This window comes from Pollachius pollachius, assembly GCF_949987615.1.
Source record: "Pollachius pollachius genome assembly, chromosome: 14".
NCBI classification, from domain to species: Eukaryota; Metazoa; Chordata; class Actinopteri; order Gadiformes; family Gadidae; genus Pollachius; species Pollachius pollachius.
In genome coordinates, this window is record NC_136947.1 from 8,356,024 (window position 1) to 8,382,149 (window position 26,126).

The 26,126-nt window shown below is 43.5% G+C and overlaps 3 protein-coding genes across 6 annotated transcripts in view; 1 reads left to right on the plus strand and 2 right to left on the minus strand.

The window, feature by feature from the left end:
* asic1c (acid-sensing (proton-gated) ion channel 1c) overlaps window positions 1-6,855 on the minus strand; it is a gene marked incomplete at both ends in the record, with an annotated part of 65,022 nt that extends 58,167 nt beyond the window's left edge. The window contains one exon of the mRNA XM_079750177.1: window positions 6,301-6,855. Coding sequence (XP_079606303.1) covers window positions 6,301-6,855 — 555 coding nt within the window. The remainder of the gene's footprint in view (window positions 1-6,300) is intronic.
* A 6,141-nt stretch (window positions 6,856-12,996) lies between these two features.
* Window positions 12,997-13,449, plus strand: h2bk1 (H2B.K variant histone 1; the record flags this gene model as incomplete). The annotated part of the gene is made up of 2 exons (XM_079750661.1): window positions 12,997-13,131; window positions 13,213-13,449. 2 exons carry the CDS (start codon window positions 12,997-12,999, stop codon window positions 13,447-13,449), a joined length of 372 nt encoding a protein of 123 aa, XP_079606787.1.
* Window positions 13,450-14,438: 989 nt separating this feature from the next.
* LOC307086239 (serine/threonine-protein kinase pim-2-like) lies at window positions 14,439-26,126 on the minus strand. 4 transcript variants are annotated; one of them, XM_079751378.1, is made up of 6 exons: window positions 25,979-26,126; window positions 17,480-17,527; window positions 17,090-17,305; window positions 15,985-16,162; window positions 15,686-15,862; window positions 14,439-15,579 (listed from the first exon to the last, which is right to left on the minus strand). In XM_079751378.1, the coding sequence occupies exons 1-6, from the start codon at window positions 26,093-26,095 to the stop codon at window positions 15,488-15,490; spliced, it is 828 nt and encodes a 275-aa protein (XP_079607504.1). In that variant the 5' UTR covers window positions 26,096-26,126; the 3' UTR covers window positions 14,439-15,487. The 4 variants fall into 4 exon arrangements, with proteins under 4 accessions (XP_079607504.1, XP_079607507.1, XP_079607506.1 ...); XM_079751381.1 differs by having other exon boundaries at window positions 17,657-26,122; XM_079751380.1 differs by having other exon boundaries at window positions 17,480-25,251; window positions 25,979-26,112.

Genomic DNA, 26,126 nt, shown 5'->3' on the forward strand with positions numbered 1-26,126 from the left:
CTATACAGCTGTAGGCCTATAGCTGCACAATTACTCACACTCAGCAACACTCATACTCACTTATTTAACATCATCTCCCCTGAACGAGAGGAATGAACTTCTTCGACGGCCATCCTAACAAGCTGCAAAATGAATTTTTGAATGTTAATGGACATTTCTCCAGGCTCATCTCATTGTCCATCTCTATGTTGTGACTGTGTTGTTTGCTTTTGAACTCCTTGGCACTAGTGAACACACACAACCAATGAAACAAAATCATCAACTTTTTCCTCTGAAACATACGATGAAACCTGTTTCATCGCAAACTCATGATACAGTCTTGGTAAGCATTTTCTATATGCTGACCAACGATAAGCCAAGATAATGTTCTGGGCTTGCGTCTTTGAGTTCAAAGAAGACTTTGAAGCAGTTGAACGAAGTAGATTTTGTACATTTGTGCAAGCATTCAAATGTATATGTGTGTCTTAGACATAAATTACGTGATTAACATTTTGAAATAAAGCTATTTCAAGCTATAATGATTCACTTGTTAAGGGACAAAAAGCAGCTCATTTTCAAGTGTTGAAGTCGCTTTGTGTGGCATTTCAACTAGCTTATAGTTTAAAATAACCCGGGCATATCTATAGAAAATGTTGATCAATATTGATTTTGATAAAGTTATCCATAAACTGCTCAACTACAACTGGTATGTTGAAAAACGCTGTCCAGTCCATACCTCTCTCTCCGTTTACAAGAATCTTACTTCTGAGACTTTTTAGAGATGGTTCACAGTCATAGCACTCTGACAAACAAATCCCCCACGTGGCCCCGGCACACCTGTAGTGGGGCAGCCTCTTTGAGCAAGGCACTGCTCGCATGTATGTAAGTGTACGAGACCAAGGTAGAGGGGACCGGCTTGCTTCTTTACACATTCGCATCTTCAGCAGCCAGCCAAACAATTCAAAGTTATCTCATCTCTCCTAGAGCTAACCTGTTTCTGGGTTGATTCTAAATTAAATGGTGGTTCATGGAATGTGTTGGCTGTGAGGCAAGTCCCATGAAACAGACTCTAAATCAATGCAAAATACAGGAGTTATTTGATCGTGTCAAATTCCCCTATAAGTATATATGATCGTGTCAAAAACATCAGTGATGACTCAGTGATAACTCAGTAAAAACGATACAAGACATGATCATGTGGTCCAGAACTGAACTGCAACTTCCTTATGGATGTATTTACTACATACACGCGGTGCACACATGCTGAATGCGGACTAATGCAATTCATGACAAGCCGGTCGAACCATGCCTCCGACGGGAATACCATGGCAACAGACCTGACCGAGGCGGCAGGCACGTCTACTCGCTCACAGGAGAGAAGCGTGCCCATTATAAACCAATGCATCAATGGTCATGTCATCCTCATCATCAGAACATTTAATGCAACCATTTTTCAGCTGAGATTAAAAAGGTGCATTAAAGCTTTAAACAGAGACCAAACAGAACAAAGCCATTGGCAAGAAAGCATGCAAAGAGCTAATTAAGACTGCTTGACTGTGTCCTCAAAGAACACAGATTATTCAGTTTTATGCCTCCCGTTATATTTTACTGTATATATTTAACATAACCTTCTTTAGATTAAAGATCCCTCTAATTGACTAACAAACAACAAAAGATGTGTGCTTGAGATAACAGGAATGAACATGCTGCATGTAATGTAATACACGGCCTGTGTTTCTCCAATATTAGCCTATCATACTTTTTCAATTAAACCCTTAAGGCACAGAGAATAAAGCAGTAAACTGGGGACAGGTACGATGGTTTCTGTAAGCCCGATGTAGGCAGTGTTACCCAAAGTGAGACCACAATGTATGCTACGTTGTGACGGTTACTGAATAGACAAGGTGTTTCTAGTACACTGGCAATGCAAACTGTCAGGTTTTTTTTTAGATAAAGTGCAGTACATTCACTGTCATCAAACATCTTCCAATGCTTCACTAAATCCACTTCAGGTGTCAACTGGAATTGTTTTTAGGGAAGGATGGAGCCATTGGCCATTTGTTTGACTGAAGATACTATGGGGCTAACGTAGGCAAAACAAAAAGCAGAGTTTATGCTGAAGAGTTTGCAGATTTCTTCTGTGGTGAACTTCTGTAGAAGTTGGGCTAATAACAATAATGCAAGGTAATGGGATGTACTTTAACACAGAGTGAATTCATAATTAGGCCTTTTTTGAAAAATATAATGGCCTAAAATTGTTAAAGGACATATTAAAGTGGCAAAAAACAATAGAAAAACTGGCTAGAATAATAACTAAATAATTATTATCCCATTTTTTATAAATTTTTGCTTGGTATATAAAGCTGAAACACTAAAATTCACACACACACCCACACCCACACACACACACACACAAGAATGGACATAACCATTGTACCAGTGTGTTGACCGATTACAAATTCTGCTTCTCATAAAAACAAATGGATAACACTTAACCTTTGTGATAAACAATACGGCAAGCGCAGCAGGATATGAGGGACGGGAACCAACAGCATCGCACACGAATGCAAATGGCTTTCACCGCCGCAGACACAGTTATGACACAGCGCAATCAGGGCACTGACAGGTAAAATTAGTTCTGCACAACTCGACCTGCGTGATTAGCGAGATGCTGGAGTAAAGTCTACGACGCTGGAAAGCGGCGGTCTTTGAAGCTCTGGTAATTAGTCACCGGGCTCCCTCGGCAAAACACACAGGGAATTCTGTAGGCTCTGAACATGAGGGGGACACAAATCGATTAACCAGGAGGCATGTGCGTTTGTGCTCCCACGTTCTGATACAATACTTCAATGGAAAACGCAATCATGCGCAAGCAAAAAGTTACAAAACACTAAAGAACCCGATGCTCGTATCGTTAACATAGGAAAACGTAATATACCATCTGCTCGCTCGTCTTCAACTAGAAAGAAAGTTCAATAATTTCAGGCTACTTAGGTTTCTGAATCAGATCATTACATTTCTTTATAATTAGGACATGATCATTATTCCAAACACATTTTCCTGCATTATCTCCCAAGCAAAATACTGTGGCAACAAACGAGAAGAACACAAGAAGACGCCATTTTCAATTCACAGGAAGCAGAGAATGCAGCATTTTGATTGTCCCCTAGGCAGGCAGTAGCGGCAGCAGCAGGTTGTAAGTCATTTGAAGACCCACGGGAATAACCGGTATTCCCCTCGAGACTCAGAATTGCTGTTCTACAACGTTTATTTCCAAGAGTTGCCAACTTAAAATCTGTGAGCAACAAGAAGCCACTCAGCCGGGACTCATGCAGCCACTGTCATTTAGACGAGAGGATGAAAGCCAATTCACCTCTAAAGCGCTGAAGTTCAGTACTGTGCATCCGAACCCCCTCCCCCTGCCCCTTCCAAACACACATGTTGAATGAGGTTCTGTTTAGAGAGCGATGCTGGGCCAATAAGCCCTCACATGTTACTATTTCACAGGCCATCATCTAAGACTATAAAATGCCAAGGACAGGTGAAAATCTAGATTACAGTCATTATCAGCAAAGCCACTTAAATGTGATTCTACATTAACTCGAATAAACAGTATCATCGAAAACGGTGCATGTGTCATAATTACAGTGATTATGTGCAGACGTTACACCTCTAATTGTTAATGTGAAGATATTATATCTCTAGATTGAAAAATAACCCACTCCCAAGGTAACTACTAATGAAACGATTATCAAAAAGAACCTTGGAAATTGTATTGGTGTTCTCGTGGGACTTTTAAAGTTAGTCAAAAGTTTATGTTGATCAGCAGAAATGAAAACATGGCAGCACACTGACACAGGACCTCAGCGTTCTGCTGGGGCTGATATCACTAGAAACAGCTTTGCCTAAACGCTGACATGGACCATTAGCTCACGCTTTGAAAGCACCGCCATTTTGACAACTTCAAGTCAACTTCAAATGCAGACTCTCAACAGTCTGCAATGCTGTTGTTTCTCATCTCATTTGAGGTGTCAGAATATATACTTGTCCGGCAGATAAATCCATTCATTTAATTTCAGAAGAATCATCATCACCGTTCAGGTGGTGCAAACTAAAATTGACATGCCGTTCAAAAGGTGAAGTTCTGCAGTGACTTTACATACAACTTATGACATTAGTCTACAAAGACATTGTTGACGCTACGAATAACTGATTGTGTCAAAGAGGAACGCGAGCCGCCTAACAGAATCCAACAAACTGCACAGCATTTCATGCTAATTGTTTTCATGTTTTCCGATGTCAACGTTTATCACTCCCATAATTGTTTGTGTTGTCAATCTGCACTTATGCATTCATTGAGACACATTGAAATTACTGGAAATGACTTCAATTGTTTTCTTAGATATATTTAACATTTGAACATTTTGTAAAAAAAAAACTTCTATAGGGAGGAAGGTGAACTGTACAATAATGTCGTACAGGCCTTTGTAAACATCAATAAGAATTATTTTGTGAGTAGTAAACGTGCAGATGTGTTTCCATTTATTTCCACTACAAAAAGTTGGGAACTAAAGCAGTCCACGAGTTAAAGTCAATATTCCCAGTCAGCCGTGTAAAATAGCCTGGCCAGATACAGCCCCCAGCAATCTGTTGGTGGGGTATGGCACACTGTCATTATCTAGTCTCCTGATGAGCACATTTTTGCCCACTGTAGTCCCAATGCATTATGGCGAGTTGAGTCTTAGTCAATCAAAACACCACCACAGGAAAAATATCGGTTCCAATATAATAGCAAAATTGACAGTTGTTGTTTAGGTTTTATTGCCAACAGCGAAAACATCTACATGCAACATGATATGTTAATTGCCATTTAGTACTAGATTGGGTTTTTGACTCACAGATTTCTTCTAACAGCCTTTTTAACGAGGGGCAGTTTTAGTTAGGCTATAAAACAGCACTTCACAATCAAGCAGCAAGCGAAACTTCAGGCATGCTCTTATTTTAAAATAACTTATTTAAAAGCAGATAAGTAAGGATAGCTGGGGATTATTTGGAAGAGGTGTGTAATTTATGCATGCATAATGAGATTATTTCGATCTGAAGTAGCAAATTCAAAATATCAAGATCTGCCTGAAAGCAAGAGGGAATCATATGCATAAACGCAATGATTTTGGAAGAACAAAATTAATTATATAGTATTCCTTTTAGTTCTTGGTTATGGCATTAAACATATAGTACAAACAGACATTTTTATTAAGTTACATGACACTAGATCCAAGCTCTGTTGGGTTATTCAGTTCAAGTTAATATTGTCTCACCATGTAAACCACGAGGAACTGAGTTCAAATCTCAATGCAAACGTATAAAATACATTTTAAAAGGTTGTGCTTGGATGGCGTCAACCAACACCATCCTCCACCAAATACCTTCTCCTCACTGATAGCAAACTGCAACATATAAAACCCCCATCTAGGAATTAAGTCAGAAAAGTCTGAAAAGCTATTTATCAGCGTCAGCAAATTGCTGCATGCACTTGAAATTCCCTGCACTGCACTTTGTGCCACAACTGAGCAGACACTCATTCATATGCAACTCAAAGATAATATATATATATATATATATATATATATATATATATATATATATATATATATATATATATATATATATATATATATATATATATATATTTAAGGAAGGTTAGAGCAACACATCTGGTTGGAAAAAGTCTGGAATGTGTTGATCAATAATATCTCCCGCTATTGCATTGAGTATAGTTTCTACCAAAACATTGGAATTCCATATGTAGTGCAGATAGCAGGAATCTGTTGAAGCCAGCTTACAAGAAGCTAGTACACATTAGAAGCCTTAGCATAGCTACAAAGGCACAGACAGGTGTGTTCGCATTAGGGACAAATAATTGTTGCTGTGACCCACAGTAGATATACTTCAGTTGACTACTTCCTTTGGTTTGTATTTGACCGCACACACAATTAAGCTATGAGTGTAAATAACAAGGTAGTTTCCAAATGTTACAATTCACAGTAAAATTAAAAAAAGAACCAAACTGTGAATCAAACCAAGAAACTCAGCACGTTTGAGCTTCTCTTAACACAACAGCATCACAAAGCAACAATCATCACACTGGCTACGGGATGAATCCAAGCATTGGCCATATGTGACCATCACATCACGGGTATATCCTTCCCAGACTGTTCTTTAACACATAAACCTCCATGGCTTCCACCCACCAGCTCACCTTTAGGCCTGGCCGTGCACACAGCACGCAGAACCGGCCAGTGACGACCAGGGGATACTCACCGTGGTGAAGTTACTTGGGAGGCAGTCCTCTCCACGGAAGGTGCACTGCAGGAGCATGTCGCTGATGTCATGCCCCGTGCGGTTGTAGAAGTCGGTCATGTTGAACAGCTTGGGCTTGAAGTTCTGGAAGTTCGCCTTATCCTTGAGGGAGGCCAGCACCTCGGGCTCCGCCAAGTGCGGGTTGGCGATCTGGTAGTTGCTGTTGAGCAGCGACAGCAGCTCTCCGACGTGGTAGAGGTCGTTCTTGGTGATCCGCGAGAAGCGGAACTCGTTGAGGTTGCAGAAGGTGATGGCGGGGAAGGTGAGGTTGGGCGCCGCCACCTCGTCCAGCTTGGTGACGTGGGGGTACTCGAAGTAGTACGACACGCGGTCCATGCACACCAGCAGCAGCAGGCCCAGCGAGCCCAGGAAGGAGAGCGTCCAGAGGAACCGGCGGAACGTCATGTGCCCGTAGGCGAAGATGTGGCTCATGCCATGGAGGGTGGAGATGTTTGCGAAGGCTTGCAGGTTTGAGGGCTTGGTGCTCTCGATGCTCTCCTCGGAGTCCCCCTTCATGGTGGCGGCAGTTAAGGGGATGGCTCCTGATCACAAATCAACAACCACAACTTCGGCTCAGACCCCTTTGCTTAGCAACAGCACCGCCGGCTCTTTGGTGGGGCAAAGCACTGCTTCCTGCGTCCCCCAAGAAGTGTCACTCGCTGGAACGACCAGATGTCTCCGAGGTGCCGTCAATCCCTGTCATCGTTTTCCTTTATCACAATTCACCTTCCAGAGATTGTTCCTGTGGTCCCATGCTCTCCCCCCTTCTCCTCCTCCTCCTCCTCCTCCTGCTCCTCCTGCTCCTTCGTGCTCTCTACCATTCAGCCTCCCCTCCTATTATCTCTGGTGCTCTCCTCCTCGCTCCGCACTCCGCTGTCCTTTGTAGCAGAACCAAGCACAATGACAGGCTCCACAAACGACACACCCACTCCCGGCCAAAGCCACTGCCTTCTGGGTCCTCGGTGGCGTGAAAAGGGACAAAGACACAACCAACAGGAGCAAAAAAGGAAGAAAAAGCGGAGACGTGGAACGGGAGAGAATCAGGGAAAAGCCGGGGACTGCGATGAAAAGGGCTAGCGTCTTGTGAGAGAGAGAGAGACAGAGAGAGAGGGGCTGAGCCACGGCAGTCAATGGGACCCGTCCTCCTCCGGTCGCCGCGACGACTCTACATCGCCGGTACAATAGGACGCAGTGGATTTGTGAATGGAGATAATAAAGAGAGAAACGGCTCACTGGTCGCTGGTTGCTGCCACCTTCTCCTCCTCCTCCTCCCGTTCTCGCCGGCTCCTCTCCCGTCTTCCAGAATGGGAATGAAAAGGTGGTGGTTAGGGTGGTGGGGGGTTGGAAGAGGAGGGGGGGTCAGAGACCTCCGACCAGCCGTCCACTGTGCCTGATCACCGGGGGGGTAGGGGGCGGGGGGGGGAGGGGAGGGGGGAGGGGGGGGTCTCACACAGCTTCAGCCAGCTCTCCAACCACTTCCTCGTTAGCGCCGATCAGCAATTAACACGCCGGAGCACCTCTTGTTGTGTTAGGGCTACCTCCAGCCCGCAGGAAACCCAGGCTGCCTGGGAGCTGTCCAGCGTGATGTCTCTCCTCTACAAGTACAGAATCACACTCTGCCGTCTGGAGCTGTGCCCCTCTCCCTCGCAAGCTCTCTCTCTCTCTCTCTCTCTCTCTCTCTCTCTCTCTCTCTCTCTCTCTCTCTCTCTCTCTCTCTCTCTCTCTCTCTCTCTCTCTCTCTCTCTCTCTCCTCTTTAGTAGTCAGGAACCATCCCACTGCTGAGCGGTTCCTTCGCAGTGTGGCTGGGCTCACCGTGGAAGTCACTCAATCTGAACACAGCGCCTTTCATTGAGTTAGCATTCTCTAAGACCCTCCAACACCATGTTCGATCGATGAGATCTGCGATACCGCGGGAGAACGCCGATGCCACAGGTTGTGTTCTAAATTAGAACAAAGGAACAATTACATTTTGTGTTTTTTAAACCAAAGTATTGTTAAAAAAAAAGAAAAAAGGAATAAATATAATACGAATGTGTGTCAAGTGTAGGCATGTATGGGTGAATCTGTTTACGCTGTATAATCATAATTAAATCATAATAAAAACACTAGCAAAAACAATGGGGATGATTATTGAAATCTTGGTGTATTTGGGAAGGTGTGACTGAAGATATGAATTAATTCCTGCATGTTCACCGTAGGCTAACACCCAAAGCGTGCTGCTTCCCTGGCTCCGGCTCCACGGTTGTCAGTAGACAAACGCTGTGTTTCATGCTTGACCAACCGAGCGCTTGTTGTTTTTATTGGGGTTAAAAGTTCACCACATGACGCCGAGCTAACCCTTTCATTTCTCTGAGTCGCAAAGAGAGAGAATATCACTCATTGGCTACCTCCGGGAGACTGCATTAGCATAACAATAGGTGAATTTCCAAGGATATGACCGCAACCCTGGAGGATTAAATCAATATTTTGCCCTGGTTACCAAGTGCACAGCATAGCAACCAGTACCCACCACCAACAGTACAGCATATCACGATTGAGACGAAACTAAAAATACTGGCTCATCCATCAAGTTCTCAGAGAAAGCCATGTCGAACACAGAATATCGCTGCAGAAATCCAATTGGAAAAATCTTTGCAGAGGAGAATGGGACCGCAATGGCTGGAGCAATATTCGGTTGTGATTTTAGATCTGTGTGTCACAATGTCTTTGGCCGATGAAGAATCTGGAGACTTTTTTGTAAGTGTACATTTCGTAAATGTTCAAATGTAAATTCTACAAAGCGCCACCAGCCCATATTTACACTAAAAAAAGAAAAGAAACAATGACGTTCTGTTACCTTTCACTAACCTTACTCACTGCAAAACACACATTTATCCAGGTTTCAGAAAGAACTTCATTACCATCCAGAGACTTATTTAACACTGCTTTTCAGTCCTATCAGTCAGTCCGAGTGCCGATAAACCTGCCACGGTCACACAACGGTGATAGATGAACGTGGCAGAAGGTTGTATATCGCTTCATAACGCTTTATTTGTATTTCTACAAATAGTCAGTCACTTCAAGTTCAAGTAATGTTATTTGTCAAATGCACAACATAACAGGCAAAGCAGCTGGCAATGACATTTTTGTATCGCAAGCTAAAGAGGTCGAATATGAAGTCTATTGCTTAAAATGGCAGTTGGGGCATGGATTAGGCGTCGTAGCATAGCTGCTACTTTGTTTGCGATAAACAGAACTGGTGCGGGCGAGCGTGCAGAACCGCAGCTCTGCTGCTGGAGACCGAGGGGAATAGCGTTGCTAAAAGAGACCAGGAGCCAAGCATGTAGACAGACCCCGTGTTTGTACGTCGTTATCAAAGTACACAGCTGGCCACAGAGGTTAGCACCGAGCTGTTTGGAATGGCTCTGTCATCTGCTCTGCATGAAGGGAAAAAGCCCAAACTGTCCGTTTACCAGAGTGACAGGAACACGAAGGCCAACCTTAAGGCCATGCAGACATTGGATTTTCACCGCGTGAATACAGAGTGATAGTATGTTTATATTGAATGCCACGCATGCAAACACACATATCTTGATATCCAGCGTTAGGGGATAATAAATAAAGTCGTCCTGCGTTCTGCATACATTTGCATCTGTAATTATGCCCCGATGTTCACAAACAGAACGTCAATAGTTTTAACGTTCACACGCGGTGCAATTATTTGCATGCCGTGGATGTTGCTTTTGCAAAATCTATTAGTCTTTGGAAACATAACTGGGGGTACACAAGCCGGCATGCCTGTTGTTGCAAAATGGAGGTTGGAAGTGCTAGGCTCCTCAACCGTAATTGGCTTTCAAGTGGATTGTAGAATGTGCCGCATAATGCAGTGAATATTAATAAGGAGGAGGTGGTGGAAGAGCTATTTGAGACACTCCATGCTTCCTTTCTACATTAGTTCCCTGTCTTTATTGTATTTGTAATGTGACTTTAACCAGTGGCTCTGAATACACAATCGGGCTGCTGGGTTCAGTCGATGCATTAATTCATTTATTATAGAGAATAACCTGGAGAGGGTATGCTTTTGAACCTGGACTATCAGTGTGATATAGTGGGTTGCTCTGAGCCTAGTATGTACATTACCTTTTAGCATATAAAAAGCCATTTTCTTCTATGGATTCCTTTGGAAAAAGAACATTACTAGTGAACTACTAGTGTTCTGGACATACATATCCCAGTAGTCTCGGTAATGTTCGACACTATGCTCGTTTTGTAGATTAATCCGGCTACTTCTTAGAGAAAGCCCCACAACCTTTCTCTCTGGCTATAAGTCATTCCTTTACTGTCTCATCTTGACATGTGTGCTGATGGATCTGAACTGTTTAACGAAACAGGTCTCCTTTACATATTAATTATTGTGATTAGAACCGCCGCAAGCGCACATTGTATCAAACGTTGTATGAATCACCTGCCATGTCTCAATTTAATTTTCATTTGATTCGAATATTTAACATTCCACATCATCCTGTTAAAAAGGAAAATCCATGTTGATGTGTTAAGTGCTAACCGTGTGTTCATTTGATTCCATATTTAAAATTATTATATTTCATTTTTTATCCTTTTGTTTAATGACATTTGTTGCAGGGTAAGGAAATGTGTTTATTTCATTAATTCCTTTCTTTATATGAAGTTTAAAATGGTAGTGCTATGGGTAGTATGTAAATGTAATCAGTGACCAAGAAATAAGGTACGTGAAGTCTTTTCAACCTTAAATACTAAAAGACTCGCCCGAGCCAATCGAAATGGGATTCAGACTTGGAACACAGGAAAAGAAGGTGTCCACAAACTGTATTTGTGTTGTCACAGCGACCGAAATCTGAAATCCCATTTCAAGAGCACACAGTCATCAAAATATAGGGAACACAATGCTATGAAACAGTGCATTGTACTAAACTATTGAAATAGGCAAGACTCCTCCATTATCTCAATGAACCCCCAGTCTTCAATGAGGAAATCATTAAAACGAAGGGGAGAAGTGTGTTTCTAGTGCATGGAGACCCATCAGGTGTGAACCTTACCTGCTGGCTGATAACACCATAAGGGACCGCCCCTCACCACACCTGTCCTGTAATCTGTGAACATAAACACACATCATAATTGGTCCTTAACAAGGGAATGGAATCACAAGGGTTTGGGATTCAGAGCAAAACAGCACTACCACCCTTAGTTTACTTTATTACCAAGCTCTGCCTAGATTTACATTCACTTTTACATCAAGCAGACGCTTTAATCCAAAGCAATTTACAATGAGTACATTTGTCATAAGAAAGAAACAATAATATATCGCTGTTGGTACAGTAAAGATGTTCATAGAACAAAGTGCCAAGTACTAACGATTGTTAGGTTAACCCATTCCCTGACCCTGAGATAATATAATTGATGAAACGTTATCTTGATAGTGACATAAAATGTGAGCATGCACTTATCTTAATATGAGTTCCAATCAAAGGTATAACAACTGAGGGGGAAGATTCTGCCTTGGATACAAGGGGGAGGAGTCTACAGATGTGTGCTATACAGCTCAAAGCATGCAGGTAACCAATCGGTTCAGTGGGCCTTGGATACGTCTTTGTGGACCGAATTGTTCAGCTTGATGTGATGATAAGGACAAGGCTGCTTTCAAACTAGACAGACTAGCACAAAGCATGTCAACCGCACAGCCGTGATTACTCAGACACTTTAAATTGGATCAAAAGTGCCCAAGAAATGTAATAATGTTGTCCTGTTTTTGGTAATTAATCACTGTTTATTATAATTAATAGAAGAATTCACTAGAATGAAATGTGGATGTTTAACTCCAAATGACGCATTTTGTTTGAGGACAATGAACGAGGATGGATAAATGTGAACTATAGGGAGGATATTGGAAATAAAAGGCTGTACAATGACTAGACTAAGATCTGTCCACTTCTGCAATGGCAGATTGCTGCTCATCTATTAAACAGATAAGATCCCTCCATCTGCCAGCAAGGACAGACACACTCTTTAGTAGTCTAGCAACAGCATTGGATGCATGGATTTGTATCCTAGATAATGTGTTAACATGCTAAGGGGATGAGGGGCAGGGTTTTAAAAATGTCGGGGTCAGACACAACATACCTGTCTCTGGGGAATTCAGTAGGAGGTCATGATCCCAAAAATATCCATGTATTCAAATTGTGTGCCTGAGAGCAACGATTTGTAACATTGGATGTATGTAAGTACGAGAGTATAAGTAGGATATATAACACAGTGTTGTTCAGAGTGTATGATCTTAACTATTGCAGATAATAACGTGCATGTTGGTCGCTGCGGATGTGGTTGGCTATAACTGGTACAAGCAAGACACCTAGTGGGCGTTACTCTGCATTGTATTATTTATGTTTGACTCAATGTTATTTCCTTAATGTATTTCTATTATGCATCACAATGGCCCCAGAGTGAATACCATCGCTTTAAGCGTCACTGTGTCTCCACGCGTACTCACAGCCAACACGTGTGTCAGATGAAGGCCTGATTATTAAACTTCATTAATCGATATTAAACAGGTGCGTCTTCAGCAAAAAGCGGACCATCCTCCAGAACGGCACTCCAAGTCGAATAAACGCTCAGACTATTAGCATTCTTATGAGGCCACGATAATGGCTAACGATGTACAAAAGAAGAAGAAGAAGGGGAAGGTCGTCGGAGGAGGAGCAGGAGGGGAGAAGAAAGCAAAGAAAAGGGGCAAGAGGAGAGAGACTTACGCGATGTACATCTACAAAGTTTTGAAGCAGGTGGGTGGTGTCGTCGTCAGACATGTGTACCCCCCCTCCAAAAAAAGATGTTACCAAACTATTTTTCTCTCGTTCTTTCAGGTCCACCCCGACACCGGCATCTCGAGCAAAGCCATAAGCATCATGAACTCCTTCGTGAACGACCTCTTCGAGCGCATCGCCACAGAGGCGTCGCGCCTGGCGAAGTACAACCAGCGCTCCACCATCACCAGCCGGGAGGTGCAGACCGCCGTGAGGCTGCTGCTGCCCGGGGAGCTGGCAAAGCACGCCGTGTCCGAGGGGACCAAGGCGGTCACTAAATACACCAGCTCCAAATGAAACGAGCGGACTTTATTTTACATATTTTGATATGTAGCCTCCTAAAAGAAGGGAACGTTAACCGGATTTTTGTATTTTGGTTTAATAATTTTGTTGGAATAAATGACTGCAGGTTCACTTGTTGCTTGATTCCGGGTCTACCGGAGTTCCTTCCAGCGCCTCTAGATGGAGGTGTAGGCTGCTATTTTTGTTGACCATCATGGTTTCTTGACTTCTGGATTTATGGAAACATTTAGCCATTATTTTGGAAATCGTTTTAACTGTTGACTTACTGAGAGATCAGCATTTATAAAAGTGCTTTCCTTATATGACCACTAACCCTTTTTATCAAGAAGACTATGTTAAATCACAAATTTCCAGAGATTGTCAAGCCTAGTGATCTGAAATAAATGAAACAAAACTATATTTAGATTCCCGATTCAGTACCGTGTATGGTATTCTTACTCTTAACAAAATCGATAAATCAAGGTACATTTACTTTCAATTATGTCTTTCAATTGTATCTATATATCATGTATTATATTCTTGTAGATGGCCTATTGATTGTCTAGTTCTTTGAAACAAAATTAAACATCTGCGCTCAGTGCCAACCCCTCTCACAGCCAGACATGGGCTGGTAGGTCCATCAGGTCAGTTAGTCTGATACATATGAGGTGTATGCATGCCATGCTGTGTGAGTAAAATAACTTAAACAATTATTTATACAAAACCATACCCATCACAGGTAAAGGCACAGGTTAATAGTGACTTGACTGATTCAACAAATCCTCTAAACACTAGGCAGTGAATTTGTGTGTTTATTGTAAGTGGCTATAAAGCTATTCTACATTTAAGGGAGGGTGTCAACGATTCCCCTGTGTCCCTGTATGCAATTGCAGGCATAATGTATACATTTTATGAAAGCATTGTATCATGGTTGGAGTGTATAGCTGTGTGTCTTCAATTGCCATGCTTTCATAATAAAGTCAATACGATGACTTTCGTTTTTTTTGTAGCATTAATTTATTTAAAAAAACATTGTTTCAGTCCTTGTGACAAAGTAACATACTATAGCTTGTAGTGCTCAACAGCTGCACTTCAATTTCCAGATTTTTAAAAATATATAAATAAATAAAAAATATATACAAGATAATAAAAAAAACTTGCTGTTGAATGTCGGCAAACTTGAACTAAGCCAATTGGACCCTCCGTAGATTGCAGAAGACTTATTTCGCCTGAGTCGTTATCTTGGTATCGCTATATAATTGCTCCATACAGCAACAACCGTCAGCATATGTCCACAGGCCACTCCGTACCTGGGTCACACCACGTCTTCACGGCCAAGACCAACGAGTTGCCCACAGGTAAACACGAGGAAGAAGGGACCAGGACGCACCGGACGCAGTATGGATAGTATGTAGTATGGATACTGCCACCCTGTGACCAATTGCCACACTATCAATAAGCACACATTGTGATGAATGATCAATACAGCGAATGATAAAACAGCATATGGATGAGCAACCATTTTCTTTGTCAACGACACCATCCTTGTCCAACGATAGTGATGAGTGGGCCGGCAGGACGTGAAACATATCCAAAGGCAGCTGTCTTTCTTTGCTTTTTGGCTAACAGGCCAGATATCATTTGCATTTACTGTCCGGGTAGAGAAAGATCTGTTTAGACGGACCTCATGGGTCCTTGAAGCAAAAAGGTTCAGCATGATGGCTCCGATATCAAGTTTCAGACATTTCGGCCAACGAGGCGGGAGGTGTGGCAGTTTAGGTTTCCCTGTGGTCAAAGCGGGACGAAACATTTGGACACCTGCTTACTTCCGGTTTCCATGTTCACGTTCATAGTTGAGTTTTGTGCCCATATCCACTTTTCATAATAAATAATATTAAATAAATGTATTTTAAAAAGTTTACAATATATACACTCCAAAAGTTGTGCGCTAATGACACAGAATCCCAGCACAGTAGCCTTTGACACCTCTGGGGCCTGGAGGTGCAACATTGAGCTCAGTCCACAGCGATGTCCTCAGGTTCATCAAGCTGCTTTACTGCAACCAGGGGTGGGCCAGCAGGCTATCCAGGGGCAGACGGTCCAGAGGTTCCTTGGCCAGGCAGCTCCACACAAATTCCTGGCAGTCTGGAGAGAAAGATGGGGTCTTAACAACGGTCTCATTGTATACGACTGTTGCCATGGTTGTGTCTGTTTGTAATAGTGCTTGCTTGAATGTAAGTGTGTGTCTTACTTGGTGATAGTCCTCTCCCGATGCATGGCTCTTTGCTGATTATTTCCTTCTTTGTAGAAAAGGGTTGTTTCCCAACGAGCATACAGTACACAAGCACCCCCAACTGCCACACGTTCATAGGTTCTGCCCTGTAAGACTGATGCTTAAACCACTCTGGAGGATAGAAGCGGGAAGTGCCTGGAACAGACGATGCATATACAAAGACAAAACAATAAATACATTGGAAGGAAACCAAGAAGGGCTTAACTTCAGAAGTCAACATTGTAAGAACAGAGCTAGTACAAATAGGAAAAGCTCACCTGAGAACTGATAATGCTCGCCGTTGTGGAGAAGGCAGCTGCATCCAAAGTCAATGATCCTGACACGGGGCACGTCGGAACCGGTTTCTATCAAGATGTTCTCAGGCTTGATGTCTCGGTGTAGGACGCCTTTGGAGTGGATGTCAGTGATTGCTTTGATGATTTGCTGCATAATCATCTGATGGAGAGTGAGAGAGTGATTTATTTTGGTGGGAAGAATACACACATGCATAGAAATCCATAAATAACTGCACTGCAATAATCTGCTACTCCATCTGCTGTTTACATTTAATGATTTTGTTTCCATCATGATGTATAAGTTAACCAGTGTTGGGAACGTTAGTTTAAAAAAGTAATTAGTTATAGTTACTCACTACTTGTTCCAAAAAGTAACTAAGTTAGTAACTGAATTACTCTATAATAAAAGTAACTAGTTACCAGGGAAAGTAACTATTTGCGTTACTGTAAAAAAAATAAGTTGCTATATGTCAAAGAATTTGGATTTTGGATTTGGATTTTTTAAATGGTTGAACTGCCCATTCAAGGCCCTGATATACTTCAAACTGAATTTTAATTTGCTTGGTTGCAAAGGCTGTGGAACATCTGCAGAATAATACAGAAAATTCCAACTTTTCATCGGATTGCTCTGGACTCGCCATTTCTGCTGCTTAATCGAATCAGTTTTGTGTGTGCGTGTGCGTGTGGCGCACACGCGCCACTGGATCCGATTGGCTACACTGGATCCGATTGGCTACCATGAAACATGACTCTGCCTTAGCCAATCATAATCGCTTATCTCGTTGTTAACCCACCCGGTCTCCTCATGAGCAGTTTGTGTTTGGAGCCAGGGGTGCGTTCGGATTGCGCAGTTCAATTTAATCAATTCATAGTAACGCACCGCATTTAACATACAGCAACGCTAACGGCGTTGTAACGACGGAAACAGTAATTAGGTAGATTACCCCGTTACTGAAAAAATAACGCTGTTACCTAAGGTCGTTATTTTAAACGGCGTTATTACAAACACTGAAGTTAACCAACACCTGCCTCCCTCTAAGATACATGAAAGCTGAACTGAACCCACATCCAACCTCCCACAACTGACCTTAGCTTCCTGCTCCTCAAGGAGACCCCCCTTGGTCTTCATGTAGCACAGGAGATCAGTGGAGGGCACTGGTCTCTCCTGCACAAGGATCAGCTCCTGGTCCAGTTCAAACCAGTCCAGCAGGAGGACAGCTGCACCTGGGCTCGCAGAGCCACGTTCACCTTGGACCTTCAGCATCAAGGAGATCTCCAGTGGAAAATAAGTCGGCCGATCATTCTAAACAAGAGTGTGAGTTTCAATAGTTAGCTCAAAAATGAAATGAAGAACAACATCAAACCTAGCAATAGTTTTCAAAGAACAGGTTATTTCATTTAACATGGATATTTGCTAGCAATCCTAACTGGATTCATGAATAAATAATAAATTAAACAATAAATTAAACTAACTCACCCCCTCTGCCATAACGACATCTTTCATGAGGATATGCTTTATAGCGACCTACACGATAAAGACACAAATGCACTAGTTAAGCTTGTGCAAAGGATTTGGTGAATCAAGTGAAGTCTGTGTGAATGAAAGTCAAACTCACACCTGTGATGTGTTTGTGTGGTTTTGTGTAACTCTTACCGGCCGATTGTCTTGTTTGCGGATACCAGCCCAGACGCTACCATAGCCTCCTTTCCCCAGGTGGTACTGCTCCTCATATAGAGCTTGAAATTCAGCTTACACACACACACACAAATACTTACTATCCATTCCGCTATCGGTCTGTCTGTCTTTTGATAAGCTCTTATGTGGGACTACAGATGGGAGAAGGTGGTGGTACTGTGGTCAGAGCTCTCATTCATTGTAGTGTTAGCTGGTACCACTGAAGGAACAGCTACGGTCCCAGGATACAGCTGGAGACCCAGTGATCCCTGAGTCTCCATGTCTCTATGTTTGAGTGGTTGAAGTCCTCTGCCTTGGGAGGATGTGAGCAGGTCCTCTACCTCCAAGTATGTATTTGGCATATCTCAGAGTTGGCCTCTCTTTAGCTGCCTGTTCAAATCGGCCTTCAAATCCTGAACACTTTCTTCCTGGCAGACAATCCTGCCTTGAGTGGACAAATTGAAGTATCAATAGGACGAAGTTGGATGTATGAGGCTTTGTATTCGGTTTTCTATCCATCAATTTGTCTTTCTGAACTTTGATGGGGGTCTTCAGACTGGAGAATTTTGTGGTGCTGTGATGGGAGCTCTCTTTCATTGCATATAATCTGGTGCCACTGAAGGAACAGATACTGATCCAGGACGTGTGTCCCTATGTCTCTATGTTTGAGTGGAAGGAGTCCTCCACCTTCTCCATCACTGCCTGGGAGGATATGAGCAGATCCTCTGCTCATATCCGGTTGTCTGTCCTTCTGACCAACCTTTGCTCTGGATCTTCAGAAAGGAGGAGGTGGTGGTGGTGGTGTTGTGGTTGAAGCGCTCTTCAATTGCCGATGAGCTGATGTCACAGCCAGATGAGCTGGTATCATCAGTGGACGGCCCATTCCAAATCTGAACCGTAGGGTGAGTTTCATTAGATAGCTGAGAAGCATTAACACCTATATGTTGTCCTGGCTAGACTCAAGAAAAAAACGACAGCAAAACTTGTTCCGATACGCCAGCAACATGGCCGCACTGAAGTGCTCAGTCCCTGCTAATGTCGCTCATCCTGTATGATCCAGTGGAACACCAGCTACTGCTGTGTCTTCGCTATTGTCATGACCTGGCTCAACTCAGAAGTACAACACAGTGTTACATTGATACACTGTTTTGGTTCTGCATCTTACGGCAAGAAAAAACAGCCGTTTCATTTAAGCGCAGGGATGGAGGGTCTGTGTTATGGTGAACCTTCTATGGGCTACCGATTTAGCAGTACCAGCATTAGGCCCTCTGTGAGAACAGTCCGTCAACAGTCCTTGGACAATATGCAGAATTCATACCAGTCCACCAGCTCCACCAACAATGCCCTCACCCTTACTTTCTTACTGGACAAACGGAAAACGTATGTGGGGATGCTGTGCTCCGCATACAAAACTATTATCTTCTCCAGACTTGTCTTCAAGCTCATGGACCCAGGACTAAACACCTGTGGGATTCTCACCCCCTGGGGTCTCCTGGTTGGCAACGCAATTCCTCAACGTTGATAACCAACATAGGCACCCCTCAGGTTACTGTGCTCAGCCCCTCCTGTTCTTCTTGTTCCCACATGACTCTGCGACAATGTACAGTACCAACTTCCTCTTCAGCGATGTCATTGAGAAGTTCAGCACCCCGACAGTATGGTCACGACAACCTCTCTCTAAGATTCAGCAAGATGATTGTGGCTTGCATGAGGGATAGGCACAATCTGGAGAAGGCCTGGCTGCTCTTTCTTCCAGGGTAGGCATCTCCCATCAACAACCTCTCCATCAATATTGAGAATGCTGGTATCTGTGGCTTTCATGGCAAGGAACCTGGGTGTGACACTGGATGACCGGTTGTCCTTTGCTGCCAAAAAAAATGACACCCTGCTCCTGCAGATTCATGCTCCATAACATCAGCTGCTGCTCAACGTAATCCTGATTGTTGCCCATCCTGGCTCCACATGTAAGATTGAGTGTCCCGCAGACATCCGGACAGCAGAAACTCTACACATCTTCTGTTGAAGACTGAAAACTCATCTGTTCAGACTGCATCTAACATGTGCTAGCCATCCTAACTTGAGTCATGGTAACATCGCACTAAGAAATAAATAAACGAAAGACTTACCGGCGGTGACACATTAAAATGTTTCTTTGGGATGTGCTTCATGGCCACCTACATGATGACGCAAATTCACTGCATGGCGTTTAGAGGATATGGTGATTTAAAGTAAAGTCTGTGTGCAACTTAGGTTTTTGTGTGGTTTTGTTTAACTCTTACCTGCAGATTATGCAGGTTACCAAAAGCAGGAGAGACACTACCATGGTCTTCTATTTCCAGCCATTCCAGCGCCTTATGTAGCCCCTCTAAAACACACGCGCACACCAATTAGATTCTTTCCGTTCTTTCTGTATTCAGACGGACGAGGTTGACGAGGTGGTGCTGTGGTCAGAGGGTTCTTTAAAGCAGATGAGCTGGTACAACTGGCAACAGCTGTGTTCCCATCGGGAGGTGCTGGTACTGAAAAATAAAGCTGCTGTGCTGGTATCTGGCTGGAGACAAATACATACCCAGGGGGTCATCTATCTCCATGTTTGAGTGGCTGGAGTCCAACTTCTCCACCACAACCTCGGGATGATGGGAGCAGATCTTCCTTTTCTTGGTGGGTATTTGGCATATTTCCGAGTTGGCCTCTCTCTTTAGCGGCCTGTTCTTCAAACTGCGCAATTCCAGCCCAGCAGCAACTGCTGCCTTTAGTGTTTGAAGAGAAGAAGCATTGGATACATGAGGCTTTGTATCAGGATGTCTCTCTGACCAACCTTTGCTGTGTGTCTTCAGACAGGTGGAGGATGTGGTGCTGCTGTGGTTGCAGCTCTCTTTAATTGCAGATGGCTAGTGGCTGGTACTAACAAGCCCCTTTCACACATGCAGTCTTACCCTGCAAAGATTTCCTTTATTGGGTCATGTGTAAATGGGAACAGGGATCGATAATCCGGGAAATCAGCAATTTGCCTGCTCAAGACCTAGCAACATTTCCAGGTCACAGCCTGTAATGTGAATGAAAGCAGTCACATTGCCGTGAGAGGCACGTAAAGCGTTGCATCTGTCTGACGTAAGACGCTCTCACGTAGAGCGAGCAAATGACTCAATCACAAGATTACACTGAGGACGTTTATCTTAACGTGCCAATGTTCCTGAGGGATCATTTGATTTGCAAACAAGCTCCTCTTTTCAAGAATGGCTGGGAACTGGAAAAGTTCCAAGACAAGAGAGCTCCTCTCGATCCGTGAGTTCTATGGAAGTTGGCATCAAAGTGTTGCATTACTGCCATCTGTTGGACTGTCCCTTGGCCCATTTATTCCGGCATTGCTATGCCATGTGTGAACGGGCGAAAAATGTTCCTGAGCGTAGCTGCATGTGTGAATAGTGTAAACCACTAGCTGTTCCTTCAATTTCATCCCAGTTGCCGGGAGCCATGTGTGAATGGGGCTCTAAATCAGCTGATTAAGAACTAGCATGGCTATGCATCCCAGCAGACACTAGATAGATACTTTATTAATCCCCCAGAGGGGAAATTACTTTGTCCAACAGCCCAGCAGCAGTGGAAGTAACAGGATAAAGTACAATAAAAATACAAAGTGAAACTAACTAATGAAAAACAAAAATAGACTCTAAAGTAAAGTTAAACAGGGCAAACAAAACAGACGGTATAAACAGTATAAATTATAAAGTGGTTATTTACAAGTACTTCACAGCATAAATGCAAATGTTAACATAAATACATACATACATACATACATACATACATACATACATAGGTGGCTGGTGATCAAAAATGTTGGTGGGGCACAGTAATAGACAGGGGGTCTGGGATTCCCCCTCCCCATAAAAAAAATTGAATTTAATAGATTTGATTTCCTGTATTCTGGTGCATTTCGGGATGGCCACTACCTATTTACCTACTATTCATTCAGATTCATAGCCTACATCCTGACTTTCAGGGCCTGGACAAGCTTACACTGCATATACAGACCTACTTTATGGCCATCCCACCAGCCATTGATATTTGACCCATTGTTGTTATTCTGATATTGAGACAAATCATGATCACTGTCCTGTAGCGTCCATTTTTTGAGAGTCAACTTCAAATGCAGTAAGAAATATGGGACAGTTGCTTCATTTTGTTTATAAGCTACAGGCCGAAAGACTAAATTAATATGTAACTTACTTGCTCCTTTTAAGTATAACATTGCTTGAGGAGTCCAATCCCTCCACTGAAAAGGGTGGAAAGTGCTTACAACGCTATGCTAGTTAGCGATCTATCTGTTCTCTACATGTAGTTGTGTTGCGCGAATGCTGCTTAGGGAGGTAGCCTATTTGATCGCTGAATTGTCCTTGTGGTGATAACAAAAAAGAAAAGCGATACCATTGGCCTGGGGCACACACTGGTGCGACCTGAGGGCGAATTTTCTTGCGTTAATGAAAAGCTGTCTCTGCTTGATAGACAGCAAATAGTTAGTGAGCTTACATTGACTTCAACGTGGAGGAGGGCTTTATTTCAAATGACCAATAACTAGCCTAGCCCAAATCATTGACGTTCAGACGCATTTAAATGGTTGCTGGCAGTGAAAAGTATATCACACAATTAAACGAGGATAAACGCTATGTATTTTTGTTGATTTATATCGTATTGATAATAGTTGATTAATAGTTGGCAGAGATATTCAAGTGAATATTTCACGGAGGGGCGGCGCCCTAGCGCTCTCTATTGACCCACCGCCACTGCATACATACATACATACATACATACATACAAACATACACACACACACATATATACATCAGGTGTTGTTGTGCAGCCTAATGGCTGTCGGCACAAAGGAGCGCTTCGTCTTGCACCTTGGGGTTAGAATCTGTGACTGAAAGTGCTCCCGATCTGCCACAGCTCAACATAGAGGGGATGAGAGGGGTTACCAAGGATGGGCCCGAATTTGTCCTCCTCCTCCTGTTGTCTGTCCAGTCCAGTTTATTGTTTATGTGTACTCCAAGGAACTTGTATGAGTCCAGTGTCTCTATTTCAACCCCCTGGAGCCCTACAACAGAGCTGGCCTTCCTCACCAGCTTGTTGAGTCTGTTGGACTCCCCAGCCTTGATGCCACCTCCTCAGCACTCCCCAGCAAAGAAGTGTGCTGGCTACCAGACTGATAAAACATCTTTAGTAGCCTGCCACACACATCAAAGGACCTGAGCCTCCTGAGGAAGAAGAGTCTGCTCTGACGCCGATAGAGGGCCTCTGTGTGGTCTGTCCAGTCCAGTTTATTGTTTATGAGTGCTCCAAGGAACTTGTATGAGTCAAGTGTCTCTATTTCAACCCCCTAGATGGTAATGGGGGTTGGGGCCTTCCTACTCCGTCGGGAGTAGACCACCAGGTCCTTTGTCTGGCTGATGTTGAGCTGGTGGTGGTTCTCCTCGGACCATCTGACGAAACCCTCCACCACTCTTCTGTACTTGTCCTCACTGATGCAGCTCACGTGGAGTCATCTGAGAACTTCTGTAGGTGCAATGTTCCTAGGTATCTCAACTAGTGTACCAATAAATAAAAATGCTGCCCCTTTCCCCTTTAAGCAGCAGCCTCTCTCTGCAGCTTTTGAACAAGCAAAATGATCACCAAGCCATAATGGGTTTTATTGCAGAAGAAATTAGACCGTACTTGGCATTACTGGTTGAAAGGAGCGGATTTAAAAAGATAATTATCAAACTCAAACCACGATCGGCATCCCCTCAAACTACCAGTTCAGCAAGAAGGTGATGGCAAACTTTGGCGTTGCAGCAATTCACAAATTTGAAAAGGAAAATACTATCGCGTCCTCCATGTGGCACAGTGGCACAGCTATGTCACCATAAGCCAGCAGCAACTACAACTCCACCTACAGGGATCCCCTGGTACACTCACAACAAAGACAAACATGTTATTCAAACGAATAATAAGTCTAAGAATGAATCACACCCACCCATTAATGGCTAGCCAGTGCTCTAGCTACATAGGCAACACTCACATACAACGAAAACACCAGGTAGAGGTTAGGAGCAAAGAGCACTGGATTGTCACAATGTGTGGGTGCTTGGAGTATGTGGTGTATGCATGTGGAGGTGAAATCAAACAATTAGACAGCAGCGCTGACTGGAGCAAAACTAAACAAAGAAACAAGGTGGTGGAGAGAAGGGATAGGTGCTGCAGCCAGCCCCCGTGGCGTCAGGGCCAGAGCATCAGATCAGAGAGAGAGAGCTGCCATGGAGGAACTGGTTTAATGCTCCCTTCAATCAGCAGCCAATTAGCCACCATGGCTAACCAGGACAGCTCCCCCTGCAGGCCAGTAGGGAGCGAGACTAGAGATGTTATATGGAAAGCCAGGTAGAGTGAGACAAACCCAGCATGGCAAAGCCGGGCGTGACATTTTTAATACATGTGAATTCAGTTGCGTATTCTAGTTAAATGTATTCCTAGCCTTTCTCCAACCCAAGTTACTAAAAAGCACTGCTATATCATATCTTTTAATCATATATTTTATGTCAACCTATTTTTCAACATGTACAGCTCATTTCCTCTACGGCTCTAACACCAACTCTCAAACTTTCCATTAATCTAAGGGAAATTATGGTTTCTCTGTGGTAAGCGATCAAGTTCATTAGCAGCAGTCATCTACGACTTGACTTTTGCGGTTGCGGGTAACATTTCCATGGTAACAGCGTGCTCAACCAATCATAGACGTTGTGTTACACTTTAGGATTGTGGGTATTATAGTGCTTTTAAATGACATTGCAAATAAAACTTCTAAAAACTAGAAGTTAAAGGGGACATATTATGAAAACGACACTTTTCCTGGGATTTGGGGTGTTGTTTTGGGTCTCTGGTGCTCCCACACGCGTACAAACTTTGAAAAAAGTCTGTACATGATTTTTTGAGTGAGTGCATTTCTGAAAGTACCCCACCTACAGTGGCCCATTCGGCGGCCCATTCTACGTAGGAAGGGGGCACAGTTGAATATTACCTCCCACTTCCCCACTCCCCTCCAATCAGAGCATAGCTAAGATTTTGTGGACCAGCGGACGAGCAGCTTTGGCGGGGGGAACTCGGCGGTAGCCCTGCAGCTAAGCTCCGGGAGTACAATCCCTTTCTCTGCTGGACTGCCGCCGAAGCTTTGGCGGCAGTCTGGCCGAAGCTTTGGCAGCAGTCTGGCCGCCATCTAAGCCGTCCGGCCGCCGCCGAAGCTTCAGCGGCAGTCTGGCAGCTCCGGCAGTGTACTCCAAGAGTTGAACTGCAGCGGAAGCTTTCCGGCTGCTCCGGCAGGTGTACTCCGGGAGCTGAACTGCCGCCAAAGCTGGCAGGTCCGGTGGAGATAGGTCTCGGCGGCAGCTCCGACACGAGGAGCTCAGCGGCAAGTCCGGCAGCTCAGCTCCCGGAGTACAATAACTTTCTCCTCCATGCTGTGGTTCAGTCTGACAGCTCATTGGTCATTGGGCAGCAGCTCATTTGCATTAAAGCTACAGCCACAAGAAACAGCGACTTCTGAGGCACTGAAACAGATGGGAATAGTGGTAGGTGAGATTTGAAGCTATTTCCAGAAAACAGCTTCAAAAACATGTTTTCTGGAACTTAAATACTATGTTTACTTGTTGGGAAAACACCATAATATGTCTCCTTTAACATCTTTAACTTGTGGCGACTACAGGAGCATATACCATCGTCTCACAATATAACGGCGCGTGGTAAGTATGCTTTGAATGGTTACGACATTATGGCTTTTAATCAAAACATCTATGGAGAAAATGAAGGGATTTTTACTTTCGGAACGACACTGCCACACTGCTCCATTACATTCTTTAATTTTTCAGTGCTGGATCACTCTGCCTTCCTTTACAAATGAAGGAAATATATTTACAAATTTAATTTAGAAAACATCAAAGAGAGTTTGATCGCCACCGTGTTGTTTCAGAACTGATAACCCTGCAATGAGGAAGTGGTTAAAGATGGCGGCTATAAATAGACAAGGTAGTGACTCTTGCACATTGCCGCAGCAGTCTGCAGTAATCGCCCAAATGTCTAATCTGGTGTAAATTAGCCCTTATGCTGTGTGAGAAATGGCTCAGTACCTCCAGCAAAGGGTTGAAGAAATCTCTTAAAATGAATCCGCAAAGCTTAACCCTCACTTGGCTACCATCAACTACCGCTGCCAAAACGGAACTCAACACATCCAAACACGCCTCGTCGAAGAGATTAAATGTCAACAATAAAATTACTCACGAAGGAAGAAGACATCGTCCAGGTGAGGTCTGTTGCAAAATGCGTAGATTTGCTATCCAACTTTAACGTGCCGTGTCCAAAAGGATAATGACGACATATAACTTCCCCATCAAACATAAATGCACTTTTCTTTTTAATAAAACAAGTC